General features: G+C 39.1%; 1 protein-coding gene across 1 annotated transcript; it reads left to right on the plus strand.

Annotated features, from left to right (window-relative positions):
• The first annotated feature begins 327 nt into the window (after positions 1-327).
• On the plus strand, positions 328-16435 carry LOC121955358 (methylmalonate-semialdehyde dehydrogenase [acylating], mitochondrial-like). Its single transcript, XM_042503278.1, has 12 exons — positions 328-526; positions 806-850; positions 3190-3264; positions 3664-3825; positions 5564-5642; positions 7564-7866; positions 8141-8262; positions 10148-10337; positions 12000-12181; positions 13638-13817; positions 15281-15379; positions 15498-16435. The coding sequence occupies exons 1-12, from the start codon at positions 491-493 to the stop codon at positions 15600-15602; spliced, it is 1578 nt and encodes a 525-aa protein (XP_042359212.1). The 5' UTR covers positions 328-490; the 3' UTR covers positions 15603-16435.
• The last annotated feature ends 1825 nt before the right edge of the window (positions 16436-18260 follow it).

Raw genomic sequence — 18260 nt, forward strand, 5'->3', positions numbered from 1 at the left:
TACATGTTTTCAAAAAACAAAAAACAAAAAACTTTGTACCGTCGTGAATAAAAATAAAGAAGTTGTAAGTCAACTAGACGACCGTTTTGACCCAAAAGTTGATGAAAAATGTTTTGAACGGCTCAGAAAGTAACCGAAACGAGACTAGTTCGTGTTTACAGAAACAGCCAATCAGCTTCTTGTAATTTAGGGCGGTTGGTGAATTCCGTGCAGTTATTGGCTTTTAAATCAGGTCTGTCCCGCCTACATCAATTGGAACAGCCAATGAAGCCACGCGTAGCTTTCACAGAGCTACAAAACATGTGCGCTCTGCTGCTGAATGGCGCCCATACTGATGTTGTTTTGTAAATCTTATTAAAATCGCAGCGCTGTCTCCCCCCTCTCTGTCCTCTGCAACATTTCAGCTAGCTGAAGTTCTCTTTGCTCTCCGGTGTCTTTTGGGTCGGTTGAAGGGCTCCGGAGCAGGAAAATAAAAACCAAACACTCCACAATGGCGGCAATTCTCCGGTCCATTTTAAACAAGAAGGTAAAACTAACCAGTGCTCACGTTTTACACAACATTTGGTTTTGTTTAGAAGTCAAAACAGCTAACAACCGGAGCTGCTAGCTAGCAAAGTCGTTGTCCAACACACACGTTGCACACACTCCTCCTCTGCAAACATTTAATATTTATGTGTAATTTAAGTTGAGTAGGTAGGAGCAGGTTTTATTTGCATCACGTGGACAGTGGAGACAAACAATGGAGCACTTTGCACAATGAGTTTCACATGAGTTAAAGTTGACTCTGGTGTTTTAATTCCTGCAGGCACCCCTCCAGCTGGGTCGCATGTGTTACTCCTCCTCCTCTGTGGTAAGAGCCTCCTCACCAGCTTTCATAACTCACCGATGAATGAATGTTATGTGTGCTGCACGGGCTGCTTTTACTGGCAGTTTGAGAAGTCTACCTCTTTCCGTGTGCCACATATGTTTGCATTATGCAGTTAACTTAGTATTAGACCCAAATTATTATTATAATATTCATTGTTGCATTGCACACACATTTATATATTTATATTACATATCAGGGGTCGACAGATTATCTGCCTGGCTGATTATGGGGGCTGATATTTTGGGCATTTTACCGATTATCTTTATAGCTGTTTTATTTTAATCATCGCTGATAAGATTCATTAATTAAAAAGTGCAAAGAAAATGTCAGCACGGGAGGAACTTTTACTTTGTAAAACCTCAGGGAGCTTTTTTTATTATTCATATTATATTAAATTTTTCGCTTGACTTTAAAAATAAGTTGCTGGGAATATATGTATATGATGATTATTGGAGTTTGTTATATCCCAAATTCTAAATATAGACAGAAAGATTTTCAGTTTTATTGTAAATGCATATAAGTTCCAAATATCGATTATGTGTCTCATTAACTACTACAAGGTACAAGATACAAGATGGATTTGTCTTGTCTTGTCACTATACTATGCTTTACCGTACTAATAATTGGTATCGGCCCTGAAAAACCAATATCAGTCAACCCCTATTACATGTTTACAGGGTTCCTGCAGATCCTTAAAAAGTCTTAAAAGGCATTGAATTAATTCGTCTAAAAATAAGGTCGTAATTGGTATTAAAATGTCTTACATCAGTATTTCAAAAATCTTAAAAATGCAATGAAACATAGTAATTGCATTGTAAAATCACAAAACAATAGGTAAGTTTAAAAAAATTACTTAATTCCTCTTCTATGTCGTGTTCACACTGAAAAATTGTATCATGTTTGGTGTGAACACGGCCGAGCATGATAGTGAAGTTTTTGCGTTGCTTTAATCACGCATATACGGCAGCTGTAGTATTTTTGGAGCAGTTAACAACTCGCGAAAATTTACCCTCAGCAGCTGTGGTTGCGTTTGTGTTAGCGAGGAGCGGCAGTTACCGGCTGATATGGTCTGTTGAAAGCTGGATGTAAACTCTCAGGCTCCGTGCTCTGAAGCTGAGCGAACCAAGACGCACACTCTTTATGATTTATCAGACTTTCACGGCAGCACATTTCACGCACTCTGTTGTTTACCTTCCACAATAAAAGACCAACTTTTGCTAAGAAGCAACTCAACAAAAATAGCTTACACAGACACAGGTGTATTTTCAGAGTTTACCATGTAACTTTATAGCTTTGTTTGCTGATCTCTGAGCCCTGTAGGTCCTCATTTGTTGTGTCTCTGTACAGCACTGATGCTGAGTGAAGATTCATGTGTTTACAACCAGTGAGATTGTTTATCCTTCATTTTTGGATCTCCGTACCATCAGGAGAATCTCAACTAGATCTTAACAATGACAAGCTATCGTACAAGTAAAATTTCAACTTGATGGAAGCGAACATGCAAAAGATTCGTTTTCAAATTTGTCGCGCCCATCGCACTGCCCGATGTGAATTTGCATCTTTGCATTGACTTTGCAAGTAATCGTGCTGCACCAAAACTCTCACCTGTGGTGGGAACTTATCATCACAGGATCTGCACATTGCCAGTTAACATGGTGACAGAAGCGGTTGCTTTTTTACAGTTACACTCTGGAAACCTGGTTTCAAAAGTGTGCGTTTTCAGACCCCTAAAATGCTGTTTTCGTGTGAACAAAAGGCCAAACTGCAACACAAGTTAAACATTTCATGCAAGAACTGATGCCAACTGGTTTGAATGTATAAATCACTTTGTGTTACAGTCTGTTTGTATGAAAAGCGCTATACAAATAAAGACTGATTGATTGAACTGTTGCCATGTAAACGGCCCCTTATACTCAAAGAAATTTCATACGCCCTCAGCAACTGATGAGCAACTTGTTCATTGCATTGTGGGACAAAAGTATACATCAACAGCACACTCAAATTTTGCATACTGGCTTTTTTTTTAAAGCACTTCATTCCCGTGTGTACACAACATAAAATCTGCTCAGAATAGGTGTGTGTAATGGGTATCAACAAATGTATCAAGCTTAAAAATGTCTGATGGGAAAAAATTCAAAACATTAAAATGAAACATAAGCACCAGTCAGTGCACACAAAATGAAAGAATCCGAAGCCAGCGCTGTAGGGAGTCGCTGTGTATGTTGTGATGATGGATGTACAGTACAGAGTGTCCTCAATGAACTTTGTAATGATGTAATCACACAGGAAGGGATTTGACCATATGTTCTCTGATCCTCTAGCCCACCACCAAGCTGTTCATTGATGGCAAGTTTGTTGAGTCCAACAGCTCCGAATGGCTCGACATTCACAACCCTGTAAGTATTCATAGATGAACTATATACAACCTCCGAGGAGGCTGCCGTAACAAGATCTCCGCTGAAAGCTGGCTGCAAATAACCAGTGCAGATTCGTATTAGTAACTTATGAACGCTGGGGAGGGAAAATAAGTCTTGATTTGCCAGTTACTAAGAAATCAAAGCCCAGTCATGTTTTATTTACTCCAAAAGTCCAGCCCCGCTGTAGTTTAGCTTGTCAAGTATGAGCCTCTAATAAGGCAGTGATGGATGCAAAAGCAGCCATCTACTTTCATAACATTAAACATCAAACCTGCAAAAGATAGAAAACAAACATGCGGCTGTAAATATTGATGAATTAATGTAAATGCTGTAATGACTTCCCCTGCTCTCAGTCAGCTGTCTCCTGCTCCTCCTCAGGCCACTAATGAGGTGGTGGGACGTGTTCCCAAAGCTACCCAGGAGGAGATGCTGGCAGCTGTGGACTCCTGCTCCAGAGCCTATCAGTCCTGGTCCGAGACCTCCATCCTCAGCAGGCAGCAGATCTTCCTGCGCTACCAGCAGCTCATCAAGGACAACATAGTAAGGAAACTTGTCTCTTTTGGTTGGTCGATTGTTGTTTTTTTCTTCTTCTCATCTTTCACCAAGGCCAAGGCAATATGGCTTTAAAATAATATTGTGATATTTTAGGCATATATCAAGATATACAATATATATCTCAATGTTTTTTAATGTCTTTCAAACTAATGTTAACTACAAAAATACAAAATTATTGAATGAACTGCAGTTTCAAAAAAGTTGAAGTAGTTACTGTCATACGATTAGGTTGAATACGCTACTGTTATAATAATATTTAATAAAATATGGTTATAGGACGTTAAATAACATACTTATATCCTGAAATTTTAAAAAAAAGTACCGTTCGAATTCACAGGAACCCATGGTGCTTTTATTTTGAAGAACCTGTTAATATGTTGTTGTGGACTGGAATTGGATGTTAGCGTTAACAGACAGTTAGACAGATACCGCGATGCCTTTGACTGCGAGGGTTTACTCGCTATGAGTGAGCATCAAACTAACAGCTCTCCAGTTCAAATATTACTAAGATTTCCAAGTGGCACTGGTGCTCCGTGGTCACAAAATGGGACTAAATACTCACAATTGGAGCTCTGCAAATACGAACATATGCCTCACCCGTTAACAATACCACCACTACCACTCAGTAAGTTAGACTGTCGTTAAACTTGATTATTAATTAAATTAAAGCTGGCAACAAACTGACAGTTCTCCAGTTTATATGTATATATAATATTTGCATTTTGCATTTGCATTTCAGTAGTGCTCCATAGTCGCAAAATGCGACTAAATGGTTTTGGTCTGGAGCTCTAGCACGAACCCAGACTGGACCGGGCTGTAATTTTTCACTATTCCCTCAGGCTTAAATCTAATGGGGTTTTTGCCAAATTAACATTTATTCATTTGATTTTTTAATAAATTTTTTGTGAACTGTCTCATGCTTAAATGGCACTTTGGCAAGAGTTTTAATGGACTGAATCGAGAGAGAAAGAGGGAGGAAAGAGAGAAAGTGATGGAACGTGGAGACCCGGGAGGGAGAGAGCGCAGGCGAGGGAGGGAGACGGGAAACGAGAGAAAGAGTGGAAGAGATGTAAATAATATTCAGTGGAGAGTGGTGATCATCATCTGCACGCTGCATCACCATCGCTGTGTGTACTAGATGCACCGAGGGGCGCAGCCTGCTTTGCCGAACCTGTCATGCACAAGATGACAGACGAACAGAAGGAAGAGGGGAAATAGTGCGGGAAATATAGATTTTTTTTTTTTACTTTTTATTTTCCATTTTCACAAAAAGGAACCCTGACATAGGACTTTATATGAAATGATGATACTAATAAAACTAAATAGATAATAATAATAATTAATTAAATAATAATAAAAATTTAAGGTAAAAAAAAGAAAGAATACAAAATACTAACAATGAAAAAAATAAATAAGTGAGGAAATATTAAATAAATAATATTAGAATTATTTATTTTATAATTTATAAAATGTAATATACCTTAGACATATTTTTAGAGTACAAATTCAGTTTTTTAAACAAGCTCAGGCCCCAAACTGCTGCCATGGGTCGGGCTCGGGTTGGGCTTGGACAAAAACTGTGTGCATTCATGTAGTGTCGGCCTTATTTTTTATTTTCCCAGATCAAAGCTCGACAACATGTTGACCAAGGAAAATTTCTACATCTTTTTGTTTTTCTCTCACTGATGTCTTGAATGAATCTGTTTTTCCTCTGATATTTCAGAAAGAGCTGGCTAAGATGATCACTTTGGAGCAGGGCAAAACTCTTGCTGATGCAGAGGGAGACGTGTTCAGAGGACTTCGTAAGTAAAGCGCAGACTTCCCGGTGTGCTATTGGATTTTGATATCCTGATTAGATTAAGAGTGCTGGTAAATGTATAGTGCAGATCAAATTCCCCTGCTGACACCGTTGTCTATAGTATCTGTATCTCCTGATGAAAAGTCTGTATCTTTGGCATCCCCTTATACCATCACCTGGATGAAAGTTTGATACTAAGTGGCTGCAGGGGGTCATTTATTTGCGTGTAAGCAGACACTTCATCGAAAAGCGACGTTAAATTAATAATGGAGCAAGGGTTCTGTTTTTTGTCTGTTTTGACATATAGAAGCTTAAACTGCTGTTCAAGAGGCTTTCACAGTGTCCAATTATAAAACAAAGGTCAGGGAAACTGTATCCCGGCAGCATCACGTTGTTAAGTCCTGATGTTTAAGTGCGACTACCTAGTTTGTTTTATGTAAAGCACTCTGCAGGATCTGCTGTTAGTTGCATGCTATAAAAAGAAAATTATGCAGTTCCCCTCACTGAGCTGCACTTGTTCACTTTGGCAACCTTGCATCAACAAGAATCCTGTTGAGAAATTGAAAGAGCCATGCACACTTGCAAATAAAGGAAGAAATATTTTGGTTATTACAAGACAGGGCTGCCAAAGTATTTCTTGTACTTGGTACAGCTCCCAGTTTTGGGATGCCCGATTAATTCTGGCACACTAACTTTTAAGTTATCAGCTGAAAGACAGGCTACATATGCAGGTGTGCTGCCAGTGTTAGAGATTTCCCACAGTAATGGGACCAATAGTGCTTGGAAGTTTTCACAAGTTATATCACAGTTCACTCACAGGAGAAAAAATTAATTAACAGTTTTTATTCTTAAAGAAACAGTTCAACCCTAAAATCAAAAATTTCTTTTTTTCCTCTTGCCTGTACTGCTGTTTAATATTATTAATTTCTTTCTGTGAGTTTGTCACATCACAGAAAGGTGTGTTATTAAACACCTGACGAAAAAAATCGCCAAGTATGTAAAATAAGGTCTCAAAATCATGAAAAAATGCACAGTACTCTCTGATCTGAAACGCTGGGGTGTGTCCACTCGAGGAGCGGAGGCCACGCCCAATTGTGGGACTACGCTCATGATGCTTCTCGTTTTAATACTGCTACATTGTCAGGGGCGGCTTTATGCATCGTCGAGCTATGGCTTTAGGCCCGCCCAAAAAATCTTAAAACGGGAAACATGTTTTCAACAATCAGTTATGATAACATTAATAATGTGTTTTGAAACAAATCTCTGAATTCACTTTACCCGGACTTTAAATTTTTGTGTCCCTTCATGTTATTCTGTGTCCCCTCTCTAAATTTGTCATTAAAGCACTTTGATACACCTGAAAAATGCTTTTGGTGTTTATGGCCGCTGAAAACAACAGGTAATACTTTCAAACTAACACATCAGACTCAGTTCAGTTCGATTCAATTCAAGGAGGCTTTTATTAACATGGTCATATTGAAACAGTAAAGCACAATTTAACAATTGTTTTTCACAGGGAACAGTTTGGAACAAGAACTATGTCAACAGCGTTATCTAAAGCAAATTGAACATAACAATGTGAAGGAAAAAAAAAGCCTAACAGACTTTCAGTCTTTGAGCACCACAAGCAGAAAACCACCTCCAACACTTGGCAACTCACACCAAAACTTTCTAGATTGATAAAGAGTGCTACAGTTAAGGGGCAAAATATGTATTTGGGGTGAACTGTCCCTTAAAGTAAGAGGCTTAATTACACTGTAATGCACTGTGATGTACACATTAAGTTAAGTTATCTCATCGTAAAGAATTCGTGTTGCTATCAGAGTTATTAGAGTTGCATCCATTAGTTTGTTATGTATCTCATATCTCAGATCTGTTTATCGCTGCACTTTTTTAATTGGCTCACTTCACCCTCCCCCCCGCAGAGGTGGTAGAGCATGCCTGCAGCATCACATCGCTCATGCTCGGGGAGACGTTACCCTCCATCACCAGGGACATGGACACTTACACATACCGCCTGCCCATCGGCGTGTGTGCCGGCATCGCCCCCTTTAACTTCCCCGCCATGATTCCTCTGTGGATGTTCCCCATTGGTATGGTGTGTGGCAACACCTACCTGATGAAGCCCTCTGAACGGGTCCCAGGATGCACCATGCTCCTGGCCAAGATGCTGCAGGACGCCGGAGCACCAGATGGCACACTCAACATCATCCACGGCCAGCACGCAGGTGAGCGTGCGTCTTCATTCAGAAACACACAGTCTGTGTAACCAGTGGGGGAAGGTCCAAGGATGATTCAAACACTAATCATACATCCCCTGGCAATATATAGAGAGGAAATTTCCATATTATGTGCAGCTGATATCTGTAATTAATTCACGAGTGTTTTAGGAAGGAGGATTTCTGTATCCGAGGCCTCTGTGCTCCGATATTGTGCCTCACGGGTGCAGCACAGAAGACGAAGAAGAGAGGATTAACGGTATCGGTCTGTATCTTTGTTTAGCGGTGAACTTCATCTGTGACCACCCGGCCATCAAAGCCATCAGCTTCGTGGGCTCCAACCCAGCTGGAGAGCACATCTACGAGCGAGGGTCCAAGAACGGCAAGAGAGTGCAGTCCAACATGGTACACCGCAACTCACAGTCTGACTCATCTGACTGATTTTAAGCTGAGGAAGACAGTTTTCTGTTAACGGCAAAAAACAAAACAAGATAAAAACATAAAGCCAGCATTTGAAAATACACCCCCTCCTGCAGCTCTCCCCTCAGGAGGGCTGTGCCATATTATATTGTTTACAATATTGGTATAATTTTTAATTAAATAAAAATTCATATGGCAATAATGGCAAAATTTCGACTTGTTGACATAATAATTAGTAGTGTAAATTGCTAGTTTCATCACTAAACGATATTATGTCATTACTTTGGACAACAATGCAATATTTGCCAATATCAGGAAGTCTGCCACGATATGATTTAGATTTGATTCAATTTATGAGCGTATGATTGATATGAGCCAATACTATCTGCTCATTTAAGGATGCTGACACCCTTTTTAGCTTTTGGCCAGAAAAGATAAGAACTACAAATAGAAATAATTAAAGCAGCTTCATTCTGTTAGAAAACAATTCCTCAAAAAATGTATTTATTTATGTCATTTTAACTAAAACTATGGTCTTTTTCCTAAAACTTCAGGACTATCTGACTTAAAGCTCTGAAGACAAACTTCTTCCAACATCCTCAAAACATGGATGAACAACGAGATCTTTAACGAAAGTATAAATCTTAGCTCAATAATAACTGTCGAGGATCATAGACAAAACAACTTACTTTTGTAAGTCATCTTTCTCCCACGTTTACAACATGCTAACTATATTAGCATAAGCCTATGGCATTTTACATTGCATAAATTAGCTTAGAGGCCAGCAGACTTTTCCTCCACAAATAATTTCCGTGTATTATTTATGCTTTCTCTTACTTATCAATTGTTTAAAGTCACTGCATCTCCTGACAGAACAGCAGGGTTAAATTTCAGGCTGTTTTTTCAATCTAATGTTGCTGCGAGAAGTTAGTTAAGTGAGTTGCGTATGACGTGTTTTGTGAGTACAGCTGTGTTTACATATCACGTGCGCTGTTGACTTGCAGTTTCTCCAAAAACAAAACATTTCCACACTGATGATTCATTTCCGAGTTAATAACGTTATCCTCATCATCTTTCTCTTGGCTGTTTGCCATCTTCTGCCTGACGCTGTGTGACGATGACACGGAATTTCAAAATAAAGGTGCATCTGAAAGAGGCCGATAAGGATCGATGTTTTCCCTTTTGCATTGATGATACATGATCGTTGCTGGTTGAATAGATATATCTATGCGGATCCATGCACCTCTAATAATGACATTAATACACAAATAAATAGAAACAGTTAATGAACAAATATAAGAAAATGGATGATATTAGGTAATACATTAAAATAATAATACAACATAATAACGACTGCCTCAAAACTGCGTTTTGACAAAAATAGGACTCTGTATCAATCATTAATTCACTGACAATAAAGCCTGAACCAATCAGACTTCATAATGACAACACTAATTAAAATGCCCTCTCTCTGATATGACCTGTGATTGGCCAAAGTCTCCTGTCGTGGGCTGAAAACGGAGCCAAAAGGAGGTGCAGAAGTCTAGTTTTCAGTCTCATCACTTAAATTACAATCTTCTCAAAGGTTAATGTGAGAATTTGACGCCAAAATAAAACATAGTCCCATTTTACATCCTCCTTCAACACCCTGCTCTTTATTGGGATTATCGGTCTCATGAGGCTGAATCTGTTGTTTTTCATGATAACCCACATAATAAAAACACTGTTCTTATGTTGTAAACAAAAACATATGGAGCAAAATATTCTGTTACCAAGACGACAGCTCTGTGCTTAGCTGTCAATCACTGGTGTTTCTAACTTACGTGATAAGCTCTCTGCTTCCTCTGATGTCCTACATTTTTCTTTTCAGGGTGCCAAGAACCACGGTGTGGTGATGCCTGATGCCAACAAAGAGAACACCATCAACCAGCTGGTGGGCGCCGCCTTCGGAGCAGCTGGCCAGCGCTGCATGGCTCTCTCCACTGCTATTTTTGTCGGAGAGTCTCGCGAATGGCTCCCAGAGCTGGTGGAGCGTTCCAAATCACTGCGCGTCAACGCAGGTAACTTCATCAGTAACTGTGTCAACACAAATGAAAAACTTTGAAAAACATTTCGGATAGTATCGGCTCTAACTGGGAATCCAAAGGAAGCCAGAGTGAGCGAGATGTGAGCAGGCTCATAAGTGTCCTTGCATTCATCCATACTGAGTCCATCTCACATGAAAAACCTGGAAAAGTCAATGAAATTTGCAAATGGTAGTTTCCAGGCCTGGAAAAGTTTTGGAAAACTAAATATATACCCTGAAATTCTTGGAAAAGTCATGAAATTTTGTTTTCATGACTAATAGAAATGGATAATAAAAAATATAACAATAATAATAATAAAATTGATTATAATTTAGGGTTGTATGGTTTCTGGCTATCATAGATGGTGCAATTTTTGGTTGATTTTAAATAAACGTGTATGTAAATTATCAAACAAGTATGTAAATCACAAAAAAGGTTTAAAGGGAAAAAAATCTGTAGCATTTTTTCTTGAAAAATTGCCAATGGTTTTTTGAAAAACCCAATTTCTTTTCTTTGAAAATTCCCAAAAATGTCAAAAAAGGCCAATATTTTTCAAAGAAAACAAGCCTCTGTCAGCAGCAGCTCATGGGAGGCTGACTGGACAGTGAATGGTTAACCTGCCTTCACCAAGCTGACTGACAGCAGAAATTTACTTAACCAAATCGTCATTCCCATTGCAAACAAAAAACTCGCTAACGGCCGTTAAGATCAGGCTTTTTAATATAAAGGGAATGCGTACGATCGGCACTCACCCCCGGGTCAAACGACTGCAGTAGACACGGGTTTTTATTGCCTCCAGCTCGAATCGGCACTGATAGGAATTCAACACCCAGGTGAACACGGTAATTTCAGCTCCTTAACCAGCAAAATGCAATTATGTGCTGTGACTAATTACCGTCCGTTTCCTCCTCAGCAGCGTTAAAACACCGATCCAAATGAGTCTGCACCGAGTTTGAAAGAGCGACTGAATAAGTAAAGGGTACAGAAGTAGAAGAAACCACTGAGAAGGTTTCAAAGACATCTGTTTCTGCTGCTGTCTGCTGTTTACCTGTTCTCCTGCCTGTGTCTGACATCGCACGGACACACACACACACACACACACACACACACACACACACACACACACACACACAGCTGACAGAGAGGCAGACTTGTGCAGTGTTTGCTGGCAGAGTACGATATTTAACAGCTCTACCCGTGTCTGAAAAACCGGCGTGCAGGTGCTAATTTTGGTGGGAAAGCAGTATAAAATAGTTTTTCGACTCTTTTTTTTGTTGTTGTTTTACTGTATTGATTTTATTTCTCTGCCCACCGTAGCCTGTAAGGCGAATCTGCTTCTAGTGAAACAGGAAGCTCACAGATGGGCTGAGAGCCTAAATGAATCAATGTAGATGTAGTTAATAAGCTCTAAACACACGTACAGGGGGATATTTGTGTGATTTAAACAGCTGTTTGTGCAGCTTATGCTTTATTAAACATGCAAAAAAAATAGACTGGAGGTGCAAAGAACATGAAGTGATCCATTGAATAAAATCAGACGCGTATCTGTTCAGACACCAAAAACATGTGATGCATCGATGATGTAAAGTGTTGCAGCGTGATAGACCGCCCTTTTTATGTGGGAAAATGTAACATGTGCGTGATGTTGTCCTGAAGGGGATCAGCCCGGCGCAGATGTGGGTCCCCTGATCTCTCCTGAAGCCAAGTCCAGAGTGGAGTCTCTGATCCAGAGCGGGGTGGACGAGGGTGCCAAGCTGCTGCTGGACGGGAGAGACGTCCAAGTCAAAGGATACGAAAGTGGAAACTTTGTCGGACCCACCATCCTGAGCGCTGTCACGGTGAGATTTGGCGCAACATGGCTGCCCTTTTTCAGTGTCTAATAAGCCTAATATTATCATTTTTCACGGTGCCAGTCTGACATTTCGTTAGAGACAGGGTTCCCACGGTCATGGAAAACCTTGACAAGTGGGAATTTTGTTGCGTGAAATAAAGTTGTGAAACTCTTCTGTGAATAACCCTCCAAGTAATGTTAACATAATTCATTTTCTCTCTGTTGATGTAAAATTGCTCTAAAATGTGTCGATATGGTTCCCCTGGATCCTTAAAAAGTCTTAAAAGTCATTGTTTTCATTAATCTAAAAATAAGGCCTCAATTGGTATTAAAATGACTTAAATCAAACTTTCAAAAGACAAGTGAATTGGGATTTTATGAATCGTTTTTTTCTGATGTTGCATTGTAAAATTCAAAATAATGACTAACATCTATTAAAAAAAAAACAACCCAGAATTCCTCTTGATAAACTCCCACAAGCCGAGTGAGAAACAGAAAATTCGCCAACAAAGTATTTTGCAGTTGTAACCAGATTTTTCACTGGACCAAAAAACGGCAAAATTGTCCTCAACCCTACATCTTTTTTTTTCCCAGTTTTGGTTATTGTAAAATTGGTATTAAATTTGTTGGCGAGTGGCATCAAAAAAGTCTTAAAGTATTAAATCTAACTTGCCTTCAGCTGTGGGAACCCTGCGTTACCGTCCGTTCAGTGTGTCTCTCCTTGGTACGCTACCTAGCTGAAATTATGTTTGATATATCCCAAAAATCGCCGGGCAAGTGTGGCAAAAAAAAAAAAAACATTTTCCATTATGTGTCATGGAAATATTTTTAAAAATGTGTTCATGAAAATGTGTGAGGACCCTGTAGACAAAATTAGATGGTTAGTAAACTTGAGTGTTGAATACACTTACAGCATTTCTTCCCAGTCTTCCATGTATTAATATAACATCAGAAACTTTGAACATACTCGTAATTTATGTACTATTAAAAAGCCTTGTGGAGGGTTTTTCGCTTAATGTCTTTCAAAGCACACAAACACACACACACACACACACACACACAAAAAATACGAAAAAACAAGATCAACAAAATGGCAATGGAAAAAGAAACCCTCAAAAAACAAGAAAACAACCTGAAAAAAAGTGCTCAAAAATTATAAAAATTTGGTAAAATATCTTTAAAAAAATAATTATAATAATTAAAAAATATCATTTTCTGGACATTTTTCCTCAGCTTTTTTTTTTTAAAAAGTAATTTTCTCATCCTGATTATTTCTTGAAATTTTGTGGGACATTTCTTGCCAAGTTCCTCATTACGTTTTTCCCTTCATTTAAAAAAAAAAACCAAAAAAACAAGCTCAGTTAGTCCAAATGTTTAAATACATGTGAAAAGCATCTGAATGCTGCAAAGGGTTAAATGCCGGAGGAAACTCTTGACGTGATCATTCTGCTGTTCTGTTCCAGCCGGCCATGAAGTGTTACAGAGAGGAGATTTTTGGGCCGGTGCTCGTCGTCCTGGAGGCCGACACTCTCGACGACGCCATTTCTTTAATCAACAGTAACCCCTACGGTAACGGCACCGCCATCTTCACCAGCAACGGAGCCACAGCCCGCAAATACACACACGAGGTGGACGTCGGCCAGGTGAGAGGCGCTTTCACAAAGGCTGAATCTAAGGACGCTGCAGATGGTTAATTTCTGCGTGTGCAGTATTTTTCCACTAAAGTCGGTCGATATGAAACCCGTTCCCTGAAGAGTCGGACGTGCTTTTCTGTCGGGGATCAAAAAAACTGCTCACCTTTGGTGTTATTTTGGTCCTCAGTGCGTCACCTGTGCGAGACTTTGATGAGTAAACGGTTTTGTGTGGGAGGTGTTTTGTTTCAGAAACAGGAAGCAGACACAGAGTTCATATGAAGTATGAATATTTATTCAACTTGATGGTTCAAAACAAAGCGCTATGAAGTATTCATGAAAGGGAAACAGAATTCTGATTTTTCTTGTGATTTTTTAAACAGTTCATCCTCATAAGTTTTGCATTTATGACTTTGTGCTTTTAAAAGATAGACTCACGGTTGTAAAGGTACATCTTAAAACGAATGCCCATATTATGTGCATTGAAACTGTTTTTATAAATACTTTTGTGGTGGCAGGTGTGTTAACTTAAAATAACAAACCAGTGTTGAGTCACACCAGACTCAAATCCAGCTCTCCTGACCAAAAGTCCCGTGTGTGACACATTCATCGTCCACCACTTACAGCTTTGGATTTTGGATTTTGTGCTTTTCTAAATGACAGCGCCTGACTTTCTGGCAGAAAGCTCTGAAGGAATTTTTCTCATATATTTGTGACTGTAATCATCGCCACAAACTGGTGTTGATCCATACCAAAATATGAGTAAATCTTAAAGGCCGGCAGCTCGTAATAATGTTTGATTCTCCCAAATCCAGTCGTCACCTTTATCCTTTATTCACCTTTACCTACACACACACACACACACACACACACACACACACACTAAAGTCGACTTAAAACCTTTTCAGTTTCATTACAACAATGTGCAATTTGATTATTTCGTCCATGTTCAATTAGTTTCAATTACTGTCACTACTTTTGCAACTGTTGAGTTTTTTTTGTCTTTTTTTATACTATTTATATTGTTTTTTTTCTTAATTTATTTTGTACATACCTGCTTTGATATCCCTTTGCTGCTGAAACTATGCAAATTTCCCCATTGTGGGATTCAGAAAGTATTATCTTGTCGTATCGTATCGTATCGTATTGTTTCGTTTCTCTTCTTTACGTCTCTTTTCTTTTCTTCATCAGTCAGGATGCTCACACTGTTATCATTATAGTTGTGGTTATAGTAGTACTTCTTGGTGTGGACGGCACTTTTTTTGTTGGTGCAATGGAGCCGTTAAGTCGTGTCCCTTCCCTGAGCCAAAGTAAAAAAACATAAATACCTCCCCAATGCTTTTTTAATGCCTTTTTATGTTTTGCACCACCCCTTCCCCTCAGTAAATAACGAAAAGTTCTGAGTATGTGGTGTATTCGCACCCCTGAATCCTTTTTGTATGATTCCTTACTAACGTGTTTATGCTTTTGTGCAGATCGGCGTGAACGTGCCCATCCCCGTCCCCCTCCCCATGTTCTCCTTCACCGGCTCCAGAGGCTCCTTCAGAGGAGACACCAACTTCTACGGCAAGCAGGTAAAAAACATTAGTTTGTGTATTTAGTTTGTGTACTGGAGCACAAAAACAAAAAGATGCATCAAAAAATAAAAAGTAAATAAATAAACAAAAAACTCGCCGTTGTTTTTTCCACCAGGGCATCCAGTTCTACACGCAGATCAAGACTGTGACGTCACAGTGGAAGGCCGAGGACGCCACCCTGACGAGCCCGGCTGTTACCATGCCAACCATGGGACGCTAAGCTGACAGCATTATCCCTCAGTGACTTCTCATTTGCCTTAAGAAGAAGAAGCCCAAGGAGGGGATTGGAGACATTAAATTACTTTTTGACAGATATTCACACCGGAGATTTTTAGTTGGTGATTGTTTTGACTTTGACCATCTCAGACCTGTTGCTGCACAACACGAAAATGCAAAAAAAAAGAAAAATCACCTCATTTGGAGATGTGGGAGATGGTGCTGTGAGCCTCTGTGTGGTTTTGTTGTATTTTGCACCAGTTTTCTCCAGTTCATGTCCTTCCCAGGTGAACTACGGTGTAATCACAGTCAGTCATTTTTCATTCTCTGAAACCTACATTAGATATAAAGAGGATCAGGGATTCTGCCTTTAATGTCTTCCATCATTTTCCTCTGTGGTTCTTTGTGTAGACACTTTTAAAAGTAGATATAAGAGAAGCAAATGTTACATTAGAACAGGAGCACACTTTTCTCTGCTGCTCCGTTAAAACTGAAATAATGGCTGCAGATCTCGTCCCCTCTGTATGTGCTTTTTATCCTGTCTCCTGTCCAGTGTTGGGACAGACGTGTGTTTTCTGTGTGTTGTATAGAGGTCCACGGTTTTGTACTGTATTGTCGGAGTGACACTTTTTCTGAACATGAATGGTATAAAAGTTAAATTGCAGTGTTTAACGTGACATGGTTTTGACATTCATTATGAAGAAAGAAACTATTTGAGCCACTTCAAACGTTGTCCCCCTGACTGACTCATTATGTCTCTTGGGTGAAGACAAAGAGGTTACGATAAGGGTGTTTGAGTCTGTAGTCAACAGTTTGAATAAAAACACCGTAATGTGACTAAACTGAATCCTGGTTTGTGTTGAAGTCAGGGGTCATTACATTTTGTTTTTTCAGGGCCGATACAGATACAAATTATTAGTAACTAATGCGATGGATAACTGATTTTTGGAACCAATATGCATTTACGATAAAAATGTAAATCTTTGTCAAAATTTGGAATAAAACAAACTCTAACACAACACTTTGTTTAAACGCTTTTAGCAAATGTTAAATCAAAACTGAAACTTTAAACATCAAATACAGCAAGTTCCTTGCAACTTTTTTTTTATAAAGTCAAGTGAAAATTTAAATAAAAAGTAAGTAAAACACTTCCTTTACATGTATTACAGGCTGCCCGCCCTGGTGTTAGTTGAGTGTAATGCTCCCATAATGCACTTTCAGATCTTTTCTTAAACATCCCCAATAATCAGCCAGGCTGATAATGTTGATCCCTAGTTGAACTACTAATATTTTAAATATAGATTAAACTTTTGGTAGCCTACTAGAATAATCAATTGCTTTTTCAGTCCGTTGGATACATTTTTATGTAACAGAAATGCTGAAGGGAGATGGAAAGTCTGAAATTTTTCTGAGTTTTCCTTTTGGGACATAATTTGCAGTTGAAAAAACATAATAATTGCAATATATTTTATCACAATACCCAGCATATCACAACATGTTTTAAAATCGCACTAATATTCTATTGTGACTGAAGTATCATGATACAGTATCATGGGGCCTCTGGTGCAATTCTGTGTAAGAAGTAGGACTGCTCAAATAATAAAAATATTGTAAAAATTGAAATACAGCAGAGTGCAATATCCAAATCGCAGGAGCTGCAATTTTTTCTGATAACAGTAAAATGTGTCACAACACACCAGTTCAAAGGGAGCACTGTGGTGCTACAGAGATGCCACGGCCAATAAATCATTTTCCAGAAGGAAGGAGCATCTTGTTTGTTACAGACCTCAACAAAAATCACACAGTCATTGTTTTATTTTTATGCCTCCGCAGCAGCAAAAGCCACAGCCGCAGGCTGTATGTTCTCAGGTTGTACGTCCGTCTGTACTTCTGTCTGTCCCATTCTGAATGTGATATCTTAAGAACGCCTATAGGTAATTTCTTTAAATTTGGCACAAACGTCCACTCAGATTCAGCTAGAACTGATTAGATTTTGGAGGTTGAAGATCAAAGGTCAAGTTTACTGAGACCTCTTCTGTCTCATTCCTGTGAGTGCAAAATCTGAAGGACACTTTGAGGGAATAATTTTGAATTTGGCACAAACGTCCACTTGGACTCATCAAAGAACTGATTACATTTTGGTTGACAAAGGTCAAGACTACTGACCCTGTGTCTGTATCGTTCTCGTGAACACAGTATCTCAAGAAGGCATTGAGGGAGTTTTCTCAAATTTGGCACAAATGTCCACTTGGACTCAAGAATGAACTGATGAGAATTTGGTGGTGAAAGTTCAAAGGTTACTGTGACCTCATAAAACATGTTTTTATGGCCATAACTCAAGAATTAATACACTAATCATGACAAACTTTCACACAAATATCTAACAGGATTAAATGATGAAGTCGAGACATTTTATATCCAAAAAGTCAGTTCAACTGACATCATAATGTTCTGCAAAACCACTTTTCTGGCCTTTACTCAGCGCCATAACTCAGGAACAGAAATTTGGTCAGATACTGAATTGATGACTTCAGTCTTGGTTGTCCACCTTGAAACTGTGCGGATGATGTATAGATCGTCTGTGCTGTCGGGGGAAGATTTGTGCGAAGCATCATGTTTTCACAGGCGTGAATATAAATGTGAAGTGCAACTTGACCGATTT

Source organism: Plectropomus leopardus, chromosome 16 (assembly GCF_008729295.1).
Source record: "Plectropomus leopardus isolate mb chromosome 16, YSFRI_Pleo_2.0, whole genome shotgun sequence".
NCBI lineage: Eukaryota > Metazoa > Chordata > Actinopteri > Perciformes > Serranidae > Plectropomus > Plectropomus leopardus.

Excerpts from the sequence above, each read along its gene's own strand:
- LOC121955358 (XM_042503278.1), top strand. The coding sequence starts at position 491 with ATGGCGGCAATTCTCCGGTCCATTTTAAACAAGAAG. Across the intron at positions 3,826-5,563 it reads AGCTCATCAAGGACAACATA|AAAGAGCTGGCTAAGATGAT; the intron begins GTAAGGAAACTT and ends CTGATATTTCAG. Across the intron at positions 15,380-15,497 it reads CCAACTTCTACGGCAAGCAG|GGCATCCAGTTCTACACGCA; the intron begins GTAAAAAACATT and ends TTTTTCCACCAG.